Source organism: Schistocerca piceifrons, chromosome 1, assembly GCF_021461385.2.
Source record: "Schistocerca piceifrons isolate TAMUIC-IGC-003096 chromosome 1, iqSchPice1.1, whole genome shotgun sequence".
In the NCBI taxonomy this organism is placed as follows: domain Eukaryota; kingdom Metazoa; phylum Arthropoda; class Insecta; order Orthoptera; family Acrididae; genus Schistocerca; species Schistocerca piceifrons.
In genome coordinates, this window is record NC_060138.1 from 509,323,894 (window position 1) to 509,343,645 (window position 19,752).

General features: G+C 38.4%; 1 protein-coding gene across 1 annotated transcript in view; it reads right to left on the bottom strand.

Moving 5' to 3' along the window:
* LOC124796636 (poly(ADP-ribose) glycohydrolase-like) overlaps positions 1-18,355 on the bottom strand; it is a 129,410-nt gene extending 111,055 nt beyond the window's left edge. The window contains exons 1-3 of the mRNA XM_047260711.1: positions 18,229-18,355; positions 17,990-18,122; positions 3,791-3,892 (exon numbers count right to left, since the gene is read on the bottom strand). Of these exons, the coding sequence (XP_047116667.1) occupies positions 3,791-3,892; positions 17,990-18,074 (187 nt within the window). The 5' untranslated portion in view covers positions 18,075-18,122; positions 18,229-18,355. The remainder of the gene's footprint in view (positions 1-3,790; positions 3,893-17,989; positions 18,123-18,228) is intronic.
* Between the last annotated feature and the right edge of the window lie 1,397 nt (positions 18,356-19,752).

Genomic DNA, 19,752 nt, shown 5'->3' on the forward strand with positions numbered 1-19,752 from the left:
CTTATCTCTTGGGAACAAGCTTTTATTATCCTGCTGGAAATGCCATCAATTCCATGTGAGCTTTTATTCTTAAGGGAGTTTATTATCTTCCTAATTTCAGAAGGAGAGGTGGGTGGAATTTCAATTGTATCAAATGGCGTGGATAATGCCTCTTCCATTAACTTCCTTGCTTCTTCTAATGAACATTTAGATCTTATTTTCTCTACAACATTTAAAAAATGATTATTCAAATTGTTTTCGACTTCCGGCTTGTTGTTTGGAACAATGTTTGGCCGGTTTTAGGAGAAACGAACAAGATTTTTCCACCGATCTGTGACCACAGATGAAACTTGGGTGCACTACTATACCCCAGAGACAAAACAACAGTCAAACCAGTGGAACCATGCTGATTCTCTGCCACCAACGAAAGCAAAGACAGTTCCTTCAGCGGGAAAGGTCATGGCATCAGTGTTCTGGGATGCGAAGAGGATTCTGTTTGTAGTTTATCTCCCTACTGGGCAAACAATTACTGGAGAATACTATGCTAACCTCCTGGACAAACTGTAACAAATGATAAATGAAAAAAGAACACATTTAGCAAGGTCATCTTCCATCAACACAATGGTTCAAATGGCTCTGAGCACTATGGACTTAACTGCGGAGGTCATCAGTCCCCTAGAACTTAGAACTACTTAAACCTAACTAACCGAAGGACATCACACACATCCATGCCCAAGGCAGGATTCGAACCTGTGACCGTAGCAGTCGCACGGTTCCAGACTGTAGCGCCTAGAACAGCTCGGCCACTCCGGCCAGCTGAACACAATGTGCACCTACACAGACTCTAGCACCTAGAACTGCTCAGCCACTCCGGCCGGCTGAACACAATGCGCACCTACACAAGTGCCATGGCCAAAGCAAAATTACATGAACTAAGTTGTAAATTTTCAGTTTTGGGAAGAGATTAAAGTCTATCAGAGCTATAACAAGTGTGATATAGGTCTGTCAGACTTCCATCTCTTCCCAAAACTGAAAATTTTTCTTGGTGGACGAAGATCCACTTCAAACGAAGAATTGATAGCTGGAGTTGACAACTATTTTGCAGGCCTAGAAGAAACTGATTTCTGAGATGGGATCAAGGTGCTGGAACATTATTGGACCAAGTGCATTAATCTACAAGTAGACTACATCAAAAAATAAAAAAAATGTTTCAGTGATGTAAGTACTTTTTTTCTATTCTGCTCTGAGAACTTTTCAAACCACCCTCGTATACTGAATGTAGATGGTATTGATATACTGAAAAAAGGAAAAGAAAGTTTCACACTGCTTAATATTCTATAATGAATATGGAAAACAATACTTAAACACAATACTAGTTAGATGTGAATTAATAACAAAAGTGGGATCAAAAATTGATATCAGATCACATGCCTACCAAAATTTTCTGCAGAACCCAAAATTTCCTGTGTTGTTTCCTTTTTCAGATACATATTTTGTTACTTTTGACTGGCACATTCAATGGTTATGTTTGAAGTTCTCAAACCATGAATCCAAAGATTTAAAATCAAAATTTTCAACCTGACTTAGAAAAACTAAGGTCCATATTTGCAAATTTCTTGTCATCACTTGTCGACCTTCTATAAAGCAGCTGTACATCCACAAGCCAATAACTGTGTATTTCCCAAGAGCAGCTCTAGCACTTTCAATACCTTTTAACTCTTTTCGTCAAATCCTTAATAGATTTTAAGTGGAAACACCTTTGTTTATGTAAAGTTTTCACTCCATTTTGGATGAGACTCTGAAATATTAACAACTTTTATTTCAGAATCACTTGAAATCCTATCCAGGTTTTTAACAATATTTTCCCTCTGGCTCGTAATCAGAATCCTCTTCAAAGGTGACATTGATTTCATCAATGATAAACAAGTCTTCATCTGTTGCAATTTTTTTTACCCATATTTTGTAACATACATTGATAAAGATTTTCCACCAGTCTTACCAATTCCTCAGTAATTGTGGAAGAAAATTCTTGTGCAAGAAGCTCCTTGTAATAAGCAATGGCATTTTTAGACACTAGTTTTGACTATTTTTGTTAAGACTTTCTTCAACTTCCCCTACAACCAAGAGACCTGGCTGGTCAAAGGATTTCACGTCAGACATGATCATTATTCTTATTTACTGCATTAATAAATTATAATACTTTCACTATTTAAACATTACACCATCCTGAAAGCTAGTGATAAAATGAGAATTTTGAAAAGAATCTGTTCTCTCAGAATTCACATTACCGCCACTGTTCCTTATCCTGTGTTCTGTTCATAATTACTATATGAAAGAGAACCACAATCAGCACTTAACAAACACAAACTTAGGAATTCCAACTAAAGAACTAAAAGTATAAGTGATAAAATAATTTAACAGTATCATTTATATACAGACAACATATTTCACTTCACAATAAGACATTTCCAACTTTTGCACTGAAGTTTAATTTATTTTGGAAACCTGCTTTTTCATACAATTATTAATTCAAAATAAATAGTTTATCATCAAAAACTACATAAGATATTTGTTAGTTAACATTTCAATTTGATAACAAATATTTAATTGAAATCAAAGTTTAAAAAAATCCACCCTGAATGAGAATTTTGCCAGAGACCTTGTTTTTGCTAAACTACAATATCATGCGGTAAGCTACCAGTGGTATTATTAAACACTGCAATTGCTTTGACTTAAATAATCTTTGAAAGCTTCATTTTTTTTCAGTGTTTTTGAGAACTGTGTTGTACTGCTTTAGCAAACTGATGTCCAGGCCCTAATATCTGAGTTCTAAAGTATGAAGAAAATCAAAGAAGGCCTTAAGGTTTCATTGTGAGACTGACCTGCCTGATCATGAAGACAGGTGGAAACATTCAGTTATTAATCTAGGTCTGGCAACCACTGCTCCCTACAATGGGTCTTTGATGTAATATAGAGAGTGCTGTAAATTATTAAGTTTGAGTTTTCGAGTACTGTACTTAAGACATTGGTTATAGAAATATTAAATTGGTTTCCTACAAAGTAGACCCCTCCACCTCCCCAGCGCCAGCGATGGGTAGTCCACTTGCAAGGCATGCTAAGTGGTAGTATGTACCTAACATAGCAAAATAATTGTAGCTGGATAGATAAAAAATCTACTCAACATGTGGTGGCAGAAGAACACACATATAAAAGATATAACAGTTTGCATGCTTTTGGAGCCAGTGGCTCCTTCTCCCCAGGAGGATTGAAGGGGAAGGAAGAGGGGTGAAAGAAAAGGACTGGCGAAGTTTCAGAAAAGGGCTAGAGTTTGGAAAAGTTGCTCAGAACCTTGGGGCAGGGGAGGCTTACCAGACAGGGTAGAAGGAAAGACTGATGCTAATGTAAAATAATAGTATTTATTTAGTGCATACTATACTTCCATTCAGACCCTAGAGGCACAGTTTATATGTATTAAAAAGGTAAAAAAAAGCATCTAAAACACCATTAACAAAAGTTATCCTTGTCCAAACGAGTTCACTACCAGATTCATTTTGGATCTTGCTGAGTCTAATCTCTCTGTTTGGTACTAAGAATACTCCACCTCATGGCAAGTGTAACTAGTGACATTCTGTCCACACATCTTTAGAACTAATGGCACTTTTTTTAAAAGTAAGAGTTGTTCTTAAATTTTAAATGAAGTATGAGACAGCACAGAAAAGACTGAACAGACAGCAGAAAACAAGAAAGACTTAACAAATAATCTAAACATAGAGTATCAGCCAACAAAAGTAACTTTAACCCTAATATTTACCTTCAGACAATGAAGTACTTAAATATTCCATTGAATCAGCAAACATATCTGGAGAACTGCTCCTCCTCCCAGATCCACAAAGGGATGAGGTCAGGTTGTCTTCTGAAAAAGGGCAGCACATCAAATTTAATTGTATCCTGGAATGTGTGCAATGAAAATGGGTATACAAACTTTTAAGTGAGGCACTGAACAGAGAGTGTCAAGTAATAGACACAATTAATATGTGATGTACACAATGTGAAATTACATTTTTTATTAACAGAATGAGGTTGAAACCGCAGTGAAAGTTCTACTGTGCTAGCCAACCACATGTAAACTGTAGGAGACAAAAATACTTCTACATGTGAGGTATAAGATCTACATCTGTATAGATCCCAATAAATGTCCCAGAATTTTATGTGATCTGTATCTTGCCAGTATCGTCTTCTCCAGTTTTCAAAAAGACTGCAGCTCAAACTCAGTCACACAACTAAGATTTCCATACCTTGATAATCATTCTTGATACCTCCATTCTTAATATCTTCAGTCTAACTTGCCTCTTGATCACTGTGACTGAAACCATATGACCCAGGCAAAAGGAGACAACACTTTACACTAGGTCGACTCATGCACTCCAAGAAGACACCCAGCACTGTAACGGATGGGAGTAGCAGACTCAACAAGAGTCACAGGACTGTGTGTGACTTTGAACCAACACTCACTTGATTCAGGTCACAATCGGCTTAGCCCAGTGTAAGCACTGCTATGCACTTTCTGGGTTTGTATAAAAACACTACATTTATGGGTAAGTCCCAAGATTACTTGTAAACAGTACAAACTGAGTGCACGACGGTCACGGCACCAGGTATCTATTTTGTTTACAGCCTTGACGACAAAAAGAACAAAAGGGTTCAATGAACCATCTTCAAGCTGTCTCTCTACCGTTCCACTTTCGAACGGCGTGCAGGAAAAACAAGCACTTAAAGTTTTCGGTGTTAGCCCTGATTAATCTCATTTAATGGTGAAGATCATTTCTCCCTATGTAGGTGGGTACCAACAGAATGTTTTTGCAATCAGGGGAGAAAACTGGTGATTGAAATTTCTTGAGAAGATCCCACTGCAACAAAACACAACTTTGTTTTAATGATTGCCACTTTAATTCACGTATCATGTCTGTGGCACTATCTCCTGAGTTTCACGATAATACAAAATGGGCTACACTTATTAGAACTTTTTCAATGTCATCCATCAGTCCCATCCGATGCAGATCCCACACCACACAGCAATACTACAGAACAGGGCGGACAAGTGTGGTGTAAGCAGTCTCTTTAGTAGGCCTGTCATACCTTCTAAGTGTTCTGCCAATGAATCACAGTCTTTGGTTTGCTCTACCCACAGCATTACCTATGTGATCGTTCCAATTTAGGTTATTTGTAATCGTAATCCCTAAGTATTTAGTTGAACTTACAGCCTTCAGATTTGTGTGAATATAGCGTAATCAAAATTTAGCAGATTTGTTTTAGTACTCATGTGAATAACTTCACACTTTTCTATATTCAGGGTCAATTGCCATTTTTCACACCATACAGGTATCTTATCTAAGTCATTTTGCAATTTGCTTTGGTCCTCTGATGACTTTACAAGACTGTAAATGACAGCATCATCTGCAAACAATCTAAGAGGGCTACTCAGATTATCTCATATGTCGTTAACATAGATCGGGAACAATAAAGGGCCTATATGACTTCCTCAGGGAATGCTGGATATTACTTTGTAATACTCGATGACTTTCTGTCTATTACTACGAATTGTGACCTTCTAACAGTAAATCACATATCCAGTCGCATAACTGAGGCGATATTCCATAGGCATGCAGTTTGGTTAAAAGATACTTGTGAGGAACAGTGTCGGAAGCCATCTGGAAATCTAAAAATATGGAATCAATTGGACATCCCCTGTTGATAGCACTCATTATTTCATGAGTATAAAGAGCTAGTTGTGCTTCGCAAGAATGGTATTTTCTGAATACATGCCGACTGTGTGTCAATAAATTGATTTTTTTCCCCCAAGGTAATTCATAATATTCCAACACAGTACATGTTCCAAAATCCTACTGCAAATCGACGTTAGTGATATGGGCCTGCAATTCAGCCGATTACTCCTATTTCCCTTTTTGGGTATTGGCGTGACTTGAACAATTTTCCAGTCATTAGGTAAGGATGTTTCTGTGAGCGAGTGGTTGTATATAATTGCTAAATATGGAGCTATTGTATCAGCATAGTCTAAAAGGAACCTGACTGGTATACAATCTGGAATGGAGGCCTTGCCTTTATTAAGTGATTTAAGCTGCTTTGTTACACAGGATATCTACTTCTATGTTTCTCATCTTCGCAGTTGTTCTTGATTGGAATTCAGGAATATACACTTCATCTTCTTTGATGAAGGATTTTTGAAAATCATGTTTAATAACTTCGCTTTAGTGGCATTGTCATCAGCGACTTCATCATTGTTATCACACAGTGAAGGTATTCACTGTGTCTCGCCACTGGCCACTGGTATGCTTTATGTATGACTAGAATCTCTTTGGGTTTTCTGCCAGATTCCGAGACAAGAGTTTCGTTGTGGAATTATTAAAATCATCTCAAATTGAAGTACATGCTATGTTTTGACCTTCCGTAAAACTTTGAAAATCTTGGGGATTTTGCATTCTTTTAAATTTGGCATGCTTTTTCCATTGCTTCTGCAACAGTGATCTGACCCGTTTTGTGTACTATGGGGGATCAGTATCATCACTTCTTAATTTGTGTGTTATATGTCGCTCAACTGCTGTCTATACTGTCTTTTTGAAATCATTCCACATCTTTTCTAGGCTTATGTGATCAGATCGGAAGGAGTGAAGACTGTCTCTTAAAAAGCTGTTAAAAGCATTTTTATCAGCTTTTTTAAATAGATGTACTTTGCGTTTCTTTTTTATGGTTGGGGTATTATGGCATTCAGCATAGCAGCAACTGCCTTGTGGTCGCCAATCCCTGTACTCATCATGATAATCCCTATTTGTCCAGGATTATTTGTTGCTAAGAGGTCAAGTACGCTTTTGCAACAATTTACCCTTCGAGTGGGCTCATGAACTAATTGTTCTAAATAATGTTTTGAGAAAGCATTCAGCACAATTTCGGATGACGTTTCAAGCCTGCTGCTGGCTTTAAACGTATAATTTTTCCAGCATATCGAGGGTAGATTGAAGTCGCCACCGACTATAATTGTATGAGTGGGGTACCTATTTGAAATGACGCTCAAGTTTTCTTTAAACTGTTCAGCAACTATATCTTCTGAGCCAAAAAATTGGAGGTGATAATATTTTTCTGTTTGACATCAAAACAACCATAAATTTAGTAGCAATTTTATACAACATATTTACATAATAATAACTTATAGAGTAATCACAAATAACTGCTGCAGTTCAGGAGAATTAGTAAGAAAAATTTCTGCATGGAATCTGATTCAGAATAATGCTGTAGTCGCAAAATGGTTGAAAATTTGTCACAAATGATTTTCCCCAGATTTGACCTCATACAGCACGATAATGGTGAATGACCAAACCTAAAAATTTTAACATTAATGATGGATGTGGATAATATGCCAGTTCGTTATCTAACTTAGACTGCTTGGCACTGAAAATATGTGTTTAACAAAAAAAGTGAAAGAAAAGGAGAATGTAGATCCTCAGAGATGTGCATTATCATTTGTTAATTGGCAATAAGTAATCAAAGTATGCACTCCAATCTGTATCTAATATTCTTTTGACCTTAGTTTTCCGGTATTTACTCACAAGCACCCAAGACATATGCCATGAGCAATTTGCAAAACAGACAAATCATACCCAAACAAATTACAGACTAAACTTGTAAACTGGTCAATGTGAAAAATGTTCCTGTCACGCTCAATAAATGATGGTCAATGTGAAAAATGTTCCTGTCATGCTCAATATATGATTTTAAGTTCAAACAGAGCCCAGGGTAAAGAAATTGCAAGAGAACGACTCTACAGAAAAGAAACTGGAGGCTAAAAAGATAACGTATAAATTACACTGAGAGTCTATATAATCCATGCAAGGTAGCCTGAGTTCTATTGAAAGAACAAAGGACACAGTCTCACAGCTACAGTAAATTTTTTGCTGTACTGGAAAATTTTCAGAGTATATTTTCAGAGTAGTGGATAATTGTACCATGAGTGAGTGGAAGAAAATCCAAGTTAATGAGGTCATAGGCAATGCAGAAGCTTCAGGGTCCTGATGCATAAGATATTTCAAGTGATGTCCTGAGTAATATTACTTTTTGAAATTTCAGAACCACTAACCACAGCAATAAACAAATGCTTTTTGTTTAGTGTTTACCCAAATTTCTTAAGCTGAAATAGACCCTGTCTACATAAAAGGTAATCCAACTGAAGTGTATCAACAGTTCAGTATCAATAACTCAGACACTCACAAAAGTAATGAAATTTGTAACAAAAAATCAGTTTTTCAACCACTTTGAAGATAACAATCTGTTTATCCAAAGCTGACAGTTTATTGCATTTGCCATGGAACATATTTGCAACAACTGCTTTGGTGTGGTACGTATCAGTAGATTTACAAACAAAATACACTTTCTCTGTACTAATATGGGTGATTGTTGTAATAGTCACCTTCAGTCTGCTCCAATACAGCTCTCCATTCTATCCTGTGCAAGCCTCTTCATCTCTGCACAACTACTGTAACCTACTTCCATTCAAACCTGTTTACTGTATTCAAATCTTGGTCTCCACATAATTTTTAAAATCTCCCCCTCCCCTCCGCCACTCACAAACTTTCCTCTGTTACCAAACTGACAATTCCTTGAAGCCTAAGGATGTTCGCTGTCAAAAAATCTCTTTTTACAGCTGAGAGGTGCAACAGATTTCATTTTTTCCTCAATTTGATCCAATATCTTCTCATTAGTTATTCGATCTGCCCCTCTAAACTTCAGCATTTTTCATGTAGGATCACATTTGTTTGGTTGGTTGCAGTATAAAGGACTAAACAGAGAGGTTACCTGACCCCCGGTCAAGATGGTTCATCTAAAAATTTTGTCGAATCATCACAGTAAGTAGGAGTGGAAGACCTTGAAAGCAACATTCATGCCAGAACTGAGAAATAATTTAAAGGGAAATAAAAGTATGTGGGTCAGGCCATTATGTAGACGAAGGGTCACCCAGGATTCATCAAAAGTGAGAGAAACCCCACCAATATCTGACGCCTCATTAACCCAGCTAAGGGCAAAGACAGTTACAGAGTAAAGAATGCCTTATAGCCAGGAGATTCATAATAATAGAAGTTTGAAGGCTACAAACATAATGGATATCAGTTGTACTGACAATGATAAAATAAGATGAGAAAAATAATCAGGTCAGTGGGGGCCAGGTGCAAGTTCCCTGGCATTCTGCATGTGAAAGAGGCTATCCTTCCCACAGCTGACCAACCTCTGATCTGATATATTCACATGTTAAAAGAGGGGAACAGCACCCACTGTTCGTTGAAATGTTAACACTAAAATGGAAACTATGATGCGTGACAACTAAGGGTCTAACTACATCCAAAAGCAATTAAAACAGGGTTGGTAGAGGGGAGGGGGGGGGGGGGGGGCAAATAAGGCAACTGGCAGAGGAGGTAGGGCTGATGATATCCCAGACACAGAGAGAGAGCATGCGGCAGGATATGCCTCAACTCCAATCACCCTGCCCCAAGAGTCATTGAAAAAATTATATCTGAGCACCACATTTCAAAAGCTTCTATTCTCTTTTCTGCTTGAACTATTTATTGTCTATGTTTCAGTTCCATACAACGCTATACTCTACCAGGGTTGCAACAAGTTTCCCCAAGTGAAATTCCGATATTTCCCCGATTTCCAGACAAGTTTTAGCATTTCTCCCAGACAAATTTTGAGATCTCAAGGGTGAGTAAAGACATAAGTTGACAAAAAAAAATGTAGGAACTTCTGTACTTCTAAATGTGTGAGCAATCTTAAGTACTAACATCAACATCTTTTGTAATGAACTGTTTTTAGATGGAGAAAGCAAGCCAAACGGTATGTGTGTTTCATTAAGATTACTGATGATATTTTAACTCAAAAAAAAAGAAAGACATTTGGTGACAAAAATACACATTTCCTTGCAGTTGCAAGACAGTTTTAAAATACCTTCACTGATTTCAGAAATAGCCTCAGAAAAAAGTAGGCCTCTTGGAACAAGCATGTAAGGCAGGGAATAGTTGTGTAAATCAACACTATAGGTGACTGCCAATAAAATGTTGGTTCTGCTATGTTCTTTATTGTCAGTTAATACCCACTGTGTTACGTCTATTATTTTAGAGGTATTGTGTGTCCACCTGCTTAGCTGAGTGGTAATGTGTTTGCCTACCATACAGGGGGCCTGGCTTCGATTCGTAACCAGGTTGGAGATTTTCTCCGCTCGTGGACAGGATGTTGTGTTGTCCTCATCATCATTTCTTCATCACTGACATACAAGTCGCCCAATGTGGTGACACCCGAACAAAGACTTGCAATCTGGCAGCCAAACTTACCCAGAAGGCGACTCCTGGCCATCAGTGCCAAAGATCATTTCATTTTTCAGGTTTGTGTGATTTTTCTTTTGAGAAATATATCATTACATAGCATACAAAAAGCGAGCAATGCCACAATTTACTTCCTCTTATCATCCATACTTTCTAATACATGAACTACTTTCAAAGTGCCAAAATGTACTAGGAACAAAAAGGCTATAAAACACTGCACTGTGCAATTTACTTGTAGGGAGACAATCGCAATTCCTGACATCCATCGCCTTTGGCCTCTCACCTGCCGAGGAGCACCACAGTCCTGGGTCCATGGATAAACCAAAAAAATTTGCCACATTATGCCACACACAAGCACACATGGTCTGCGGGAAAGTCAGTGAGTCTAGATCATACGGGCAGGGTCTGCACATTAGTGGGAAACTATGGGCTTCCGATCAGTAGGCCTGATCCGTTCGATGTACCTGCAGAAATCACCTGCAGTTTTGGCCCAACATGGAAGCCCATTCATGTGAGTAGCTATTCATGAGTCACAGACACGATGTTGATGAAATGAGATCATGGTGATCAATTCATGCAACAGATAACTTGCACGAATACTCTGATCACTGTGCCACAGACAGGCACATAGAAAAGACAATCACACTCTCACAACTAAATTTTTGACCATAGCCTTTCTCAGAAAATGAGAGCAAACACACTTTCACACAACTCATGCACATATGACTGCTGTCTCTGGCCGCTGAGTCAACAGTCTCTGAGAATCAGATCAAAACAAACCACTCCTCACATCTCCCTGCCTCTTGTCGGCAGCTGCTAGGCTAGCAACAAGAAGTGGTGGCAGCACTGTCTACAAGCTGAGGGGAACGGTAGGAAGGGGAGAAGCAGTAAGAATGAGGGAGTAGGGAAGCAGTGCACATACTCAGCTGAGCCCAGGCAGTGACGATGCATGACATCTCAGTAAACAAGCCATTTCATCTATAGAGACAAAAATGACACGTTTCCAGTGTCTCTTTCAAATTTCCCTGATTTTACTGACATTTTTGAAGTTCCCTGATTTCAAGAACTTATGGCAACCCTGTCTACATTAATACCAAAAGAAAAGGATTTTCTAACACTTCAAAGTTAACAATTCTTTCTTTTCTTCAGAAATGCTTTCCTTACTTTCATAAGTCTGCACTTTATATCCTATCTACTTCAGCCTTCACAAGTTCCTTTATTGCTCAAATAGCAAAACTCATCTACTACTTTTAAAGTCTCATTTTCTAATCTAATTACCCCAGCACAGCCTGTACCATTGTTTTACTTTTGATGATTATCATCTTATAACATCTTTTCAAGACACTACCAATTTTGTTCACATGCTCTTAAAAGTCTTTTGCCACCTCTCATAGTTTTTATTGCTTCTTCTTATTCAACTTTAACCTCACTCCCCACTCGACCATCTCAGATTCAGTTCAAAACTTGTTCTTGTATACATATGTATGTGTTATGTCAATGTGTAAAATTTTGGGTAAATTGTTATAGTGGTTCCAGAACTAGGGCCACCTTAGTAGACCCATACCAAGTCACAATGTGCACGGTGTGAAGAATTCGGCTAACTTTGTCATAACTTTGTGCATCTTCAGTGATATCTACCACTCTCAATTTTTGTATCCTAGTACAACTTTTGTTGCTGAATGCAGCTAAAGAATTCAAATTCCTTAGAAATGACTATCCATTATGCTGCTTGGTCTGAAAGTGCCTTGTAAAATTTATCACAAAAGATTCAAGCCCTACTTTAACCATCCTTTGCTACAAGGGGAAGGCAGCTGGAACTTTGACTTTTGGGCTGCTAGCCAACAACTAGGTTCTCACTATACTACACCAGTATTAGCATTTATGAGTAAATAGTTCTGATTTTAATGACCCATGTCTCGAGAGTCAAATTGAAAATTTCTAGCACTTTTCACAATCAGTTTTCTATATTGCCATCAACTCTGAACATTTGGGCTGTTAGCCAACAACTAACTGCTCACTATTCTACACCAGTATTAGCATTTATGAGTAAATAGTTCTGATTTTATTGACCCTTGTCTCAAGCGTTAAACTGAAAATTTCTAGCACTTTTCACAATCAGTTTTCTATATTTCTACAAGTGACTTGAAAAAGTAGAATGGTAATCTTCCATATAAGGCATTTAAAACAGATTTAAAGAATCCTAAGCTGTTATGCTTACTGCATGTATTACTGTGTTGGCAGTCATTATGCCAGAAAATGTCAAGGCACTTGTGATGTGATCTGTCAGACAATTATTTGCAGCATGATACTTTTGTTCCCCTGATGTGCAGATACAACTGTTTCATATACAGGGTGTTACAAAAGGTACGGCCAAACTTTCAGGAAACATTCCTCACACACAAATAAAGAAAAGATGTTATGTGGACATGTGCCCAGAAACGCTTAATTTCCATGTTAGAGCTAATTTTAGTTTCATCAGTATGTACTGTACTTCCTCGATTCACCGCCAGTTGGCCCAACTGAAGGAAGGTAATGTAGACTTTGGTGCTTGTGTTGACATGCGACTCATTGCTCTACAGTACTAGCATCAAGCACATCAGTACGTAGCATCAACAGGCTAGTGTTCACCACGAACGTGGTTTTGCAGTCAGTGCAATGTTTACAAATGCGGAGTTGGCAGATGCCCATTTGATGTATGGATTAGCACAGGGCAATAGCCGTGGCGCGGTACGTTTGTATTGAGACAGATTTCCAGAACGAAGACGTCCCAACAGGAAGACGTTTGAAGCAATTGATCGGCGTCTTAGGGAGCACGGAACATTCCAGCCTATGACTAGCGACTGGGGAAGACCTAGAATGACGAGGACACCTGCAATAGACGAGGCAATTCTTCGTGCAGTTGACGATAACCCTAATGTTAGCGTCAGAGAAGTTGCTGCTGTACAAGGTAACGTTGACCACGTCACTGTATGGAGAGTGCTACGGGAGAACCGGTTGTTTCCGTACCGTGTACAGCGTGTGCAGGCACTATCAGCAGCTGATAAGCCTCCACGGGTACACTTCTGCAAATGGTTCATCCAACAATGTGTCAATCCTCATTATGAGGCTTCATTCCAACGTGATCAAATTGTAAATTTTCACAATCAACATGTGTGGGCTGACGAGAATCCGCACGCAATTGTGCAATCACGTCATCAACACAGATTTTCTGTGAACGCTTGGGCAGGCATGTTGGTGATGTCTTGATTGGGCCCCATGTTCTTCCACCTACGCTCAATGGAGCACGTTATCATGATTTCATAGGGCATACTCTACCTGAGCTGCTAGAACATGTGCCTTTACAAGTACAACACAACACGTGGTTCATGCACGATGGAGCTCCTGCACATTTCGGTCGAAGTGTTCGTACGCATCTCAACAACAGATTCGGTGACCGATGGATGACCTCAACCCTCTTGACTTTCATTTATGGGGGCATTTGAAAGCTCTAGCCTAAGCAACCCCGGTACCAAATGTAGAGACTCTTCGTGCTCGTATTGTGGACGGCTGTGATACAATACACCATTCTCCAGGGCTGCATCAGGGATTCCATGCGACAGGGGGTGGATGCCTGTATTCTCGCTAACGGAGGACATTTTGAACATTTCCTGTAACAAAGTGTTTGAAGTCACGCTGGTATGTTCTGTTGCTGCGTGTTTCCATTCCATGATTAATGCGATTTGAAGAGAAGTAATAAAATGAGCTCTAACATGGAAAGTAAGCGTTTCCGGACACATGTCCACATAACATATTTTCTTTCTTTGTGTGAGAGGAATGTTTCCTGAAAGTTTGGCCATACCTTTTTGTAACACCCTGAATGGGTTCCAGAAACTTCTGGAAATTAGATATGCAGGTATGACTATTTTGTAACAGGGCATGGGTTTTGGAAATTTCTGGATATTTGTATGCAGTTATGACTGTTTTATAAAACAAGGCATGGATTCCAGAAAGTTATATTCATGTACAACAGTTTTATAACAAGGCACTAGAAACTTCCAGAATTTTCTGTAATATTCTCCAGTATTCTCATTTTATACATTCACACTATATAAGATGTAATTTGATTTGAGTATCATTCAAGTTTGTACGCAAAACTTGCAGCTTGGTTGATTCCTTCAATCCACTGCCGAATCATTAACGAAGTTACAACTTGTTATGGCTACAAATTGGAATTTGCTGATTCGATGAGTTGGATTTCATGCCAAAATATGTTTACATCATGAAACAGAACTGTTGACCAGGTTTCAATATCTGCAAAAACCATGCTGCAATCCATTACAAAAGAAGACTCATGTGTTCAACAAAGGTCTGCGTCCTATTGATGTTGCAACAGCCGACTTTCTGAAACAACTTACAACAGTTGACGTTAAGCCTGGACAGAAGCTTTACCCTGCTTGTAGAGTTGACATCAATGCAAAACAGGCCAAGCCATTGCCATCATCAGAGTCTGATGAAGATGATACTACAGTTGCTCCAGACAGCTTGAGCTCTACCTTGATCAACTTGTGTGTCACCACTGAAAAATTTCAGCACGTTTCAAACTGGGATTCTAGTGAATATGCAAAATGAGAAATAAGGCAAATTCAAATGGTTGTGGCTACCAAAATTGCTGAAATTGGCGGGCTTCAAGCAGATGATGTCACAGAACCGCCACCAGGTCAAAAATGCTATGATTGCTCTTTGTACAAAGTGCTCATCAATGAATTGAAAGCAAAACTGGCGGTGTCCTCAGCTTCTGAGAAAATTCAGATTTTAACTTTGGTCACTAGCACTTGGAGCATTAAAAAAATGATGGAAGAATTCAACATGTCTGAGCAAACAGTGAAAACTGACAGAAAGCTGAAGGAAGAGAAAGGCGTATTAGCAAAACCAGATCCAAAGTGAGAAAAGGCTTTGCAAGAAGATATTAAGGAATGTGTACCAAAATTCTATGACAGTGATGAAGTCAGCTGAATCTGCCCTGGAAAAGACTTTGTAACCATAAGGCCACCAGCTGGCCCAAAACTTCATATGCAGAAACATCTGATGCTTTATAACTTGAAAGAAGTCTATCAATATTGAAGACAAAATTTACCAAAAGCTGGCTTTTCTAAATACTATGAACTCCAGCAAAAGTGGTGCATCACAGCAGGAACACATTCAGTTTGTGTTTGTACAGCTCATCAAAATGTCAAGGTGATGCTAGCAGTGACTCCAATTAAGAATGATTACAAGAGTTTGTTAGCCAAAACAGTTTGCAATATGGATTCAAAAGCTTGCATGCTCCAACGATGTGACCAATGCCCTGGATTAGAAGTCTTGGAAAGATTTGTAGAAGCCGCATTTGAAGGAAAAAACATTGATGAAGCAATGGAATACAAGGAATGGATACACACTGATGAAGATACCCTGGAGACAAAGCAGTCAACGACTGACGAATTTATTCAAAACATTGTGGCCAAAATTGTGAATCCCTCATCCCATCAGTATGTAGCAAAGTATCAAAGCAACTACCTAAAAGAAACCAAAGAAAGTCTAGAATGTGGAAAGCTGGTTGTTTTGATGGATTTTGCAGAAAATTATTCATTTATTGTGTAGGTCGCTGTACAAGGCAGGCATTGGGAAAATAGTCAGGCCACATTACATCCCTTTGTTATTTATTACAAGGCTTTGACTGGAAAGATCGAGTCTCTTAGCTTTTGCATCATCAGTGATTGCTTGCAACATGATACAGTCACAGTCATAGTTTCTGCTCCAAGCTGATAGATCACCTGTGAACCCACTTTCCAGTGCTGAAGCACATCAGCTATTTCAGTAATGGAAAATTTCAAGAACTTCATAATCCATGCAATGACTTTAGTATCAGTGCAGAATGGAACTTCTTCGCCACTAGCCATGGACAGTCTCCATGTGATGGTACTGGGGGCACAACAAAGCGATTAGCAGCAAGAGCAAGTCTCCAATGGCCAACTCCAGATCAAATTCTAACACCAAGTGATCTATTCAGATTTTGTGATGAGCAAGTTCATGGAATCAAATTCCTTTTTATTAGAAAAGAAGAAATTTATGTTGCAAGACCTCTGGAAGAAAGGAGACTTGAAAAAGTTTGCATGGTTGCAGGGACCAGAGAAAATCATTGCTTCAGACTTATCAATAAAAAACGGTTACAAATTAGAAGAGTTTCATTTATTGCAAGTGTTGATCAATCAGCATACTTCTCGAGTGTTCCAATTGCCAGCATCTAATCTGTACAATACATGGCCTGCATTTACGAGAACAAATGGTGGACTGGAAACATCTGTGACACATCATTGGAAGAACGAGATGCCTTATTCAGTTTCATGCATCCACATGGTCCAACTAATTCATTCCATTGGCCCCTAAGGAGGAACATCTGCTGGAGCCCAGAACAACAGATAATAGGCATTTTGCCAACTCCAAGTGCCATTTCCATGGGTCAGAGATACAATTACCCGTCATAGGTGCTGAAGAGCATTGAAGAGAATTTTAGAGACATGAAAATGGTTTCATGAACTCTGGCAACAAATTTATGACACTTGGTTCATTTTATGAACTTATTGCTTTTTTATGTTCACAACAGTGTTGTTTATCTGCTCATTTTTGTATGCCATTCATTAAAGCTATTCTGTCAAGCACGCAGTATGCATAAAAGCAAAGGTATTTTTGAAGATAGTTTAAAAACCTTATATGGAAAATTACCATTCTACTTTTTAATGTTCCTTGTAGCAAAAAATGAGGTCTCTCCAATGGTATCAGTTAAGAAAAAATCAGATATGGTAGCCATATTAAAAACGGGTCCTGAAAAATGCTGCAAACATTCAATTTTCAATTTGACATTTGAGACTAGGGTCAATAAAATCATAACTATTTAAAGTGTGACTTAAATCTTTTGCGATAAATTTTGGCACTTTCAGACCAATTAGTGTAAGGGATGGTAATTTCCGAGCAACTAAAAGTTGTACTAGTGTAGGCCTACAAAAATTCAAGGTGATAGATGTCACAACAGACGCACAAAGCTATACCAAAGTTGTCCAAATTTTTTACCCCGTGCACTTTATGATTTGGTGTGGGTCCACTCAAATGGCCATTGATCTGGAACCGCTGAAAGAACTGAGCCAAAATTTTGTACAGTGACCTACCACATACACATGTACACACACACAAATTTTTAACAGAATCAGTGGGGACCTCTAGGAGACTTTGTGTGGAATGTCCCATGCAACTGATGAACTGAACTTCCACGTATATCTTTGATTAAGACCGCACGCACCCATTCACTTCTGACACACTACAACGAATGCTGCACGTGTTTTTCACATGTGAGTTTCAAACTTTCTTCAAGAGATAATTTCAAGATTACTTATAACGTTGAATGAGCATAGGGGAGACCTAGAAACAGGTCAGCAACAACCATTCTTAGAGCAGTATTACATCTTAAATGAACAGGAATCAAGAAAACATGTATTAGACCCGTACACATGATGTAATCCCCCTACAACACAAATAATTAAACTTGATTAAAAAATATCTTTCCCAGTTTATAACAGGAGGAACACAAACACCACACGTACAAATAGAGTCACATTATATACCTGACATTTCGTCGTCCTCGGAACACCCTCTTTTTCTCTTAACTGGCGTCTGGTTGTTTGAAAGTGACTCACGATGAAAACTCATCCCAGGTAAATCCTTTACCCTGTATTATCAAGTTTCCGATAACACCATCTGTTGACAACACGTCTCACGTAAGATAAACGAAATTCAAAGTTGCACAACAACATGCCACTGCTTCGCAAGTAACAACACAGTGTCGAATAATAAGCAAACTCACAACAAAAACACATCAACTAGCAATAGCTTTATGGTAGTTATGGTAATATCTTTGGATAGTTTCGATTCAATAACCCAGGCCTCCACTGCATCACGACACAATCGCCCCATTTACATAAGACACTCAAAACCAGATTTCGTGAACCGATTTCCCAATACCCCTTCTGGGTGGTCCAGTAAACCCCTCTGTTGCAATTGTGTGAACAATATATTTCGTGTGAAACGGCGGCTAAGTGCATCATGTGGAATTTAATAGACCTCTCTGGTGCTATTGTAAGCTCAGAGTTTTATGCTCGGTTTACACTAGCAAGTTATTGCAGCAATTTACTTGCGCGGAGGAACTCGCCGCGCGATTTGTGAGTGTAAACATATCGCCAAGTCGACTTGCGACCGTAGCAATTTATTGCAGAAGTGACTTGCTGTACGTTTTCCGCTTCCAGTGTGAACGCCACGCAAGAATTATCTGCAAGTAACTTGCAGCTTTTAGGATTTATTTCTATTTCCTGTAAGTAGGAAGCGCAAGTTAGAGTATGTATGTCGTCTGCATAACACTCATATTTAACATTTTACTTACTGTGGTGAATTAATTTTATGCAACCATCTTACGTATTATATGCAAACAAATTTCAGAAATGGAGGAGAAACGGGAATGGATGAAGCAGGATGCAGAACATTTTACGTGGAGAGCTTCCCCGAAATACAGAACGTGCATAACCGAGACTTTAAGGATAGAGTGAAGAAGATGAGCGCATTAAATGAAATCTCGTCGATATTCGACACATCCATAAAAGAAGTACATAGAAAGTAGCATAACTTGAAGACACAACCCCTTTGCCACCTGCATCCACTCGCTTGTTGTTTTAGGAGTCTAGAAAAAGATGATGTGTAATCATTATATGTTCTATTTACTTAGCTTGTCACTTTCCATTTTATGAGCATTAGAAAAAAAAAACAATTTTATAAGCATATCATTCTGTACAATTCAGTTTATTTCAATAAAAATTTAATTTCATTGTTGTGTTTTCACATACCTTCAAATAATTTTCCCTTTTCAAAACGTTAAAAATGGCTCTACATACATCGGGTACGATCAGAAAAATCATGCTGACTGGAATATGAAACAAGTACATTAGGGACTTGTATGAGTCTCCTACAAAGAAAGATTTCAAAATTCAAACTTTTTTTGGTTGTGTGTTTCACATAAATAAATGAAATGCCTATTTTATTCGTAGCTCCCCGGTGGCTATAAATCATAGAGTGAGTAGCAAACGTTCCTTTGCTGAAATAGCATTACCCAAGTTTGATATGACGGGCACTATTAACACCAACAAATACTCCAGATCATTTGAGGACATTCTGCAAAAGTTTTCAAAAGTATCCATGTTCTCGATACTCAGTTCTTGCAAAAGGTTATTACAGGCACCATTTTGCGATCTTCTCATTATCTACTCTCTAACCCAAATACTTCTCTTTTTCTTTTTCACGTTTTGCATTACAATTTCAAGAGCTGCATCATATCTCACAC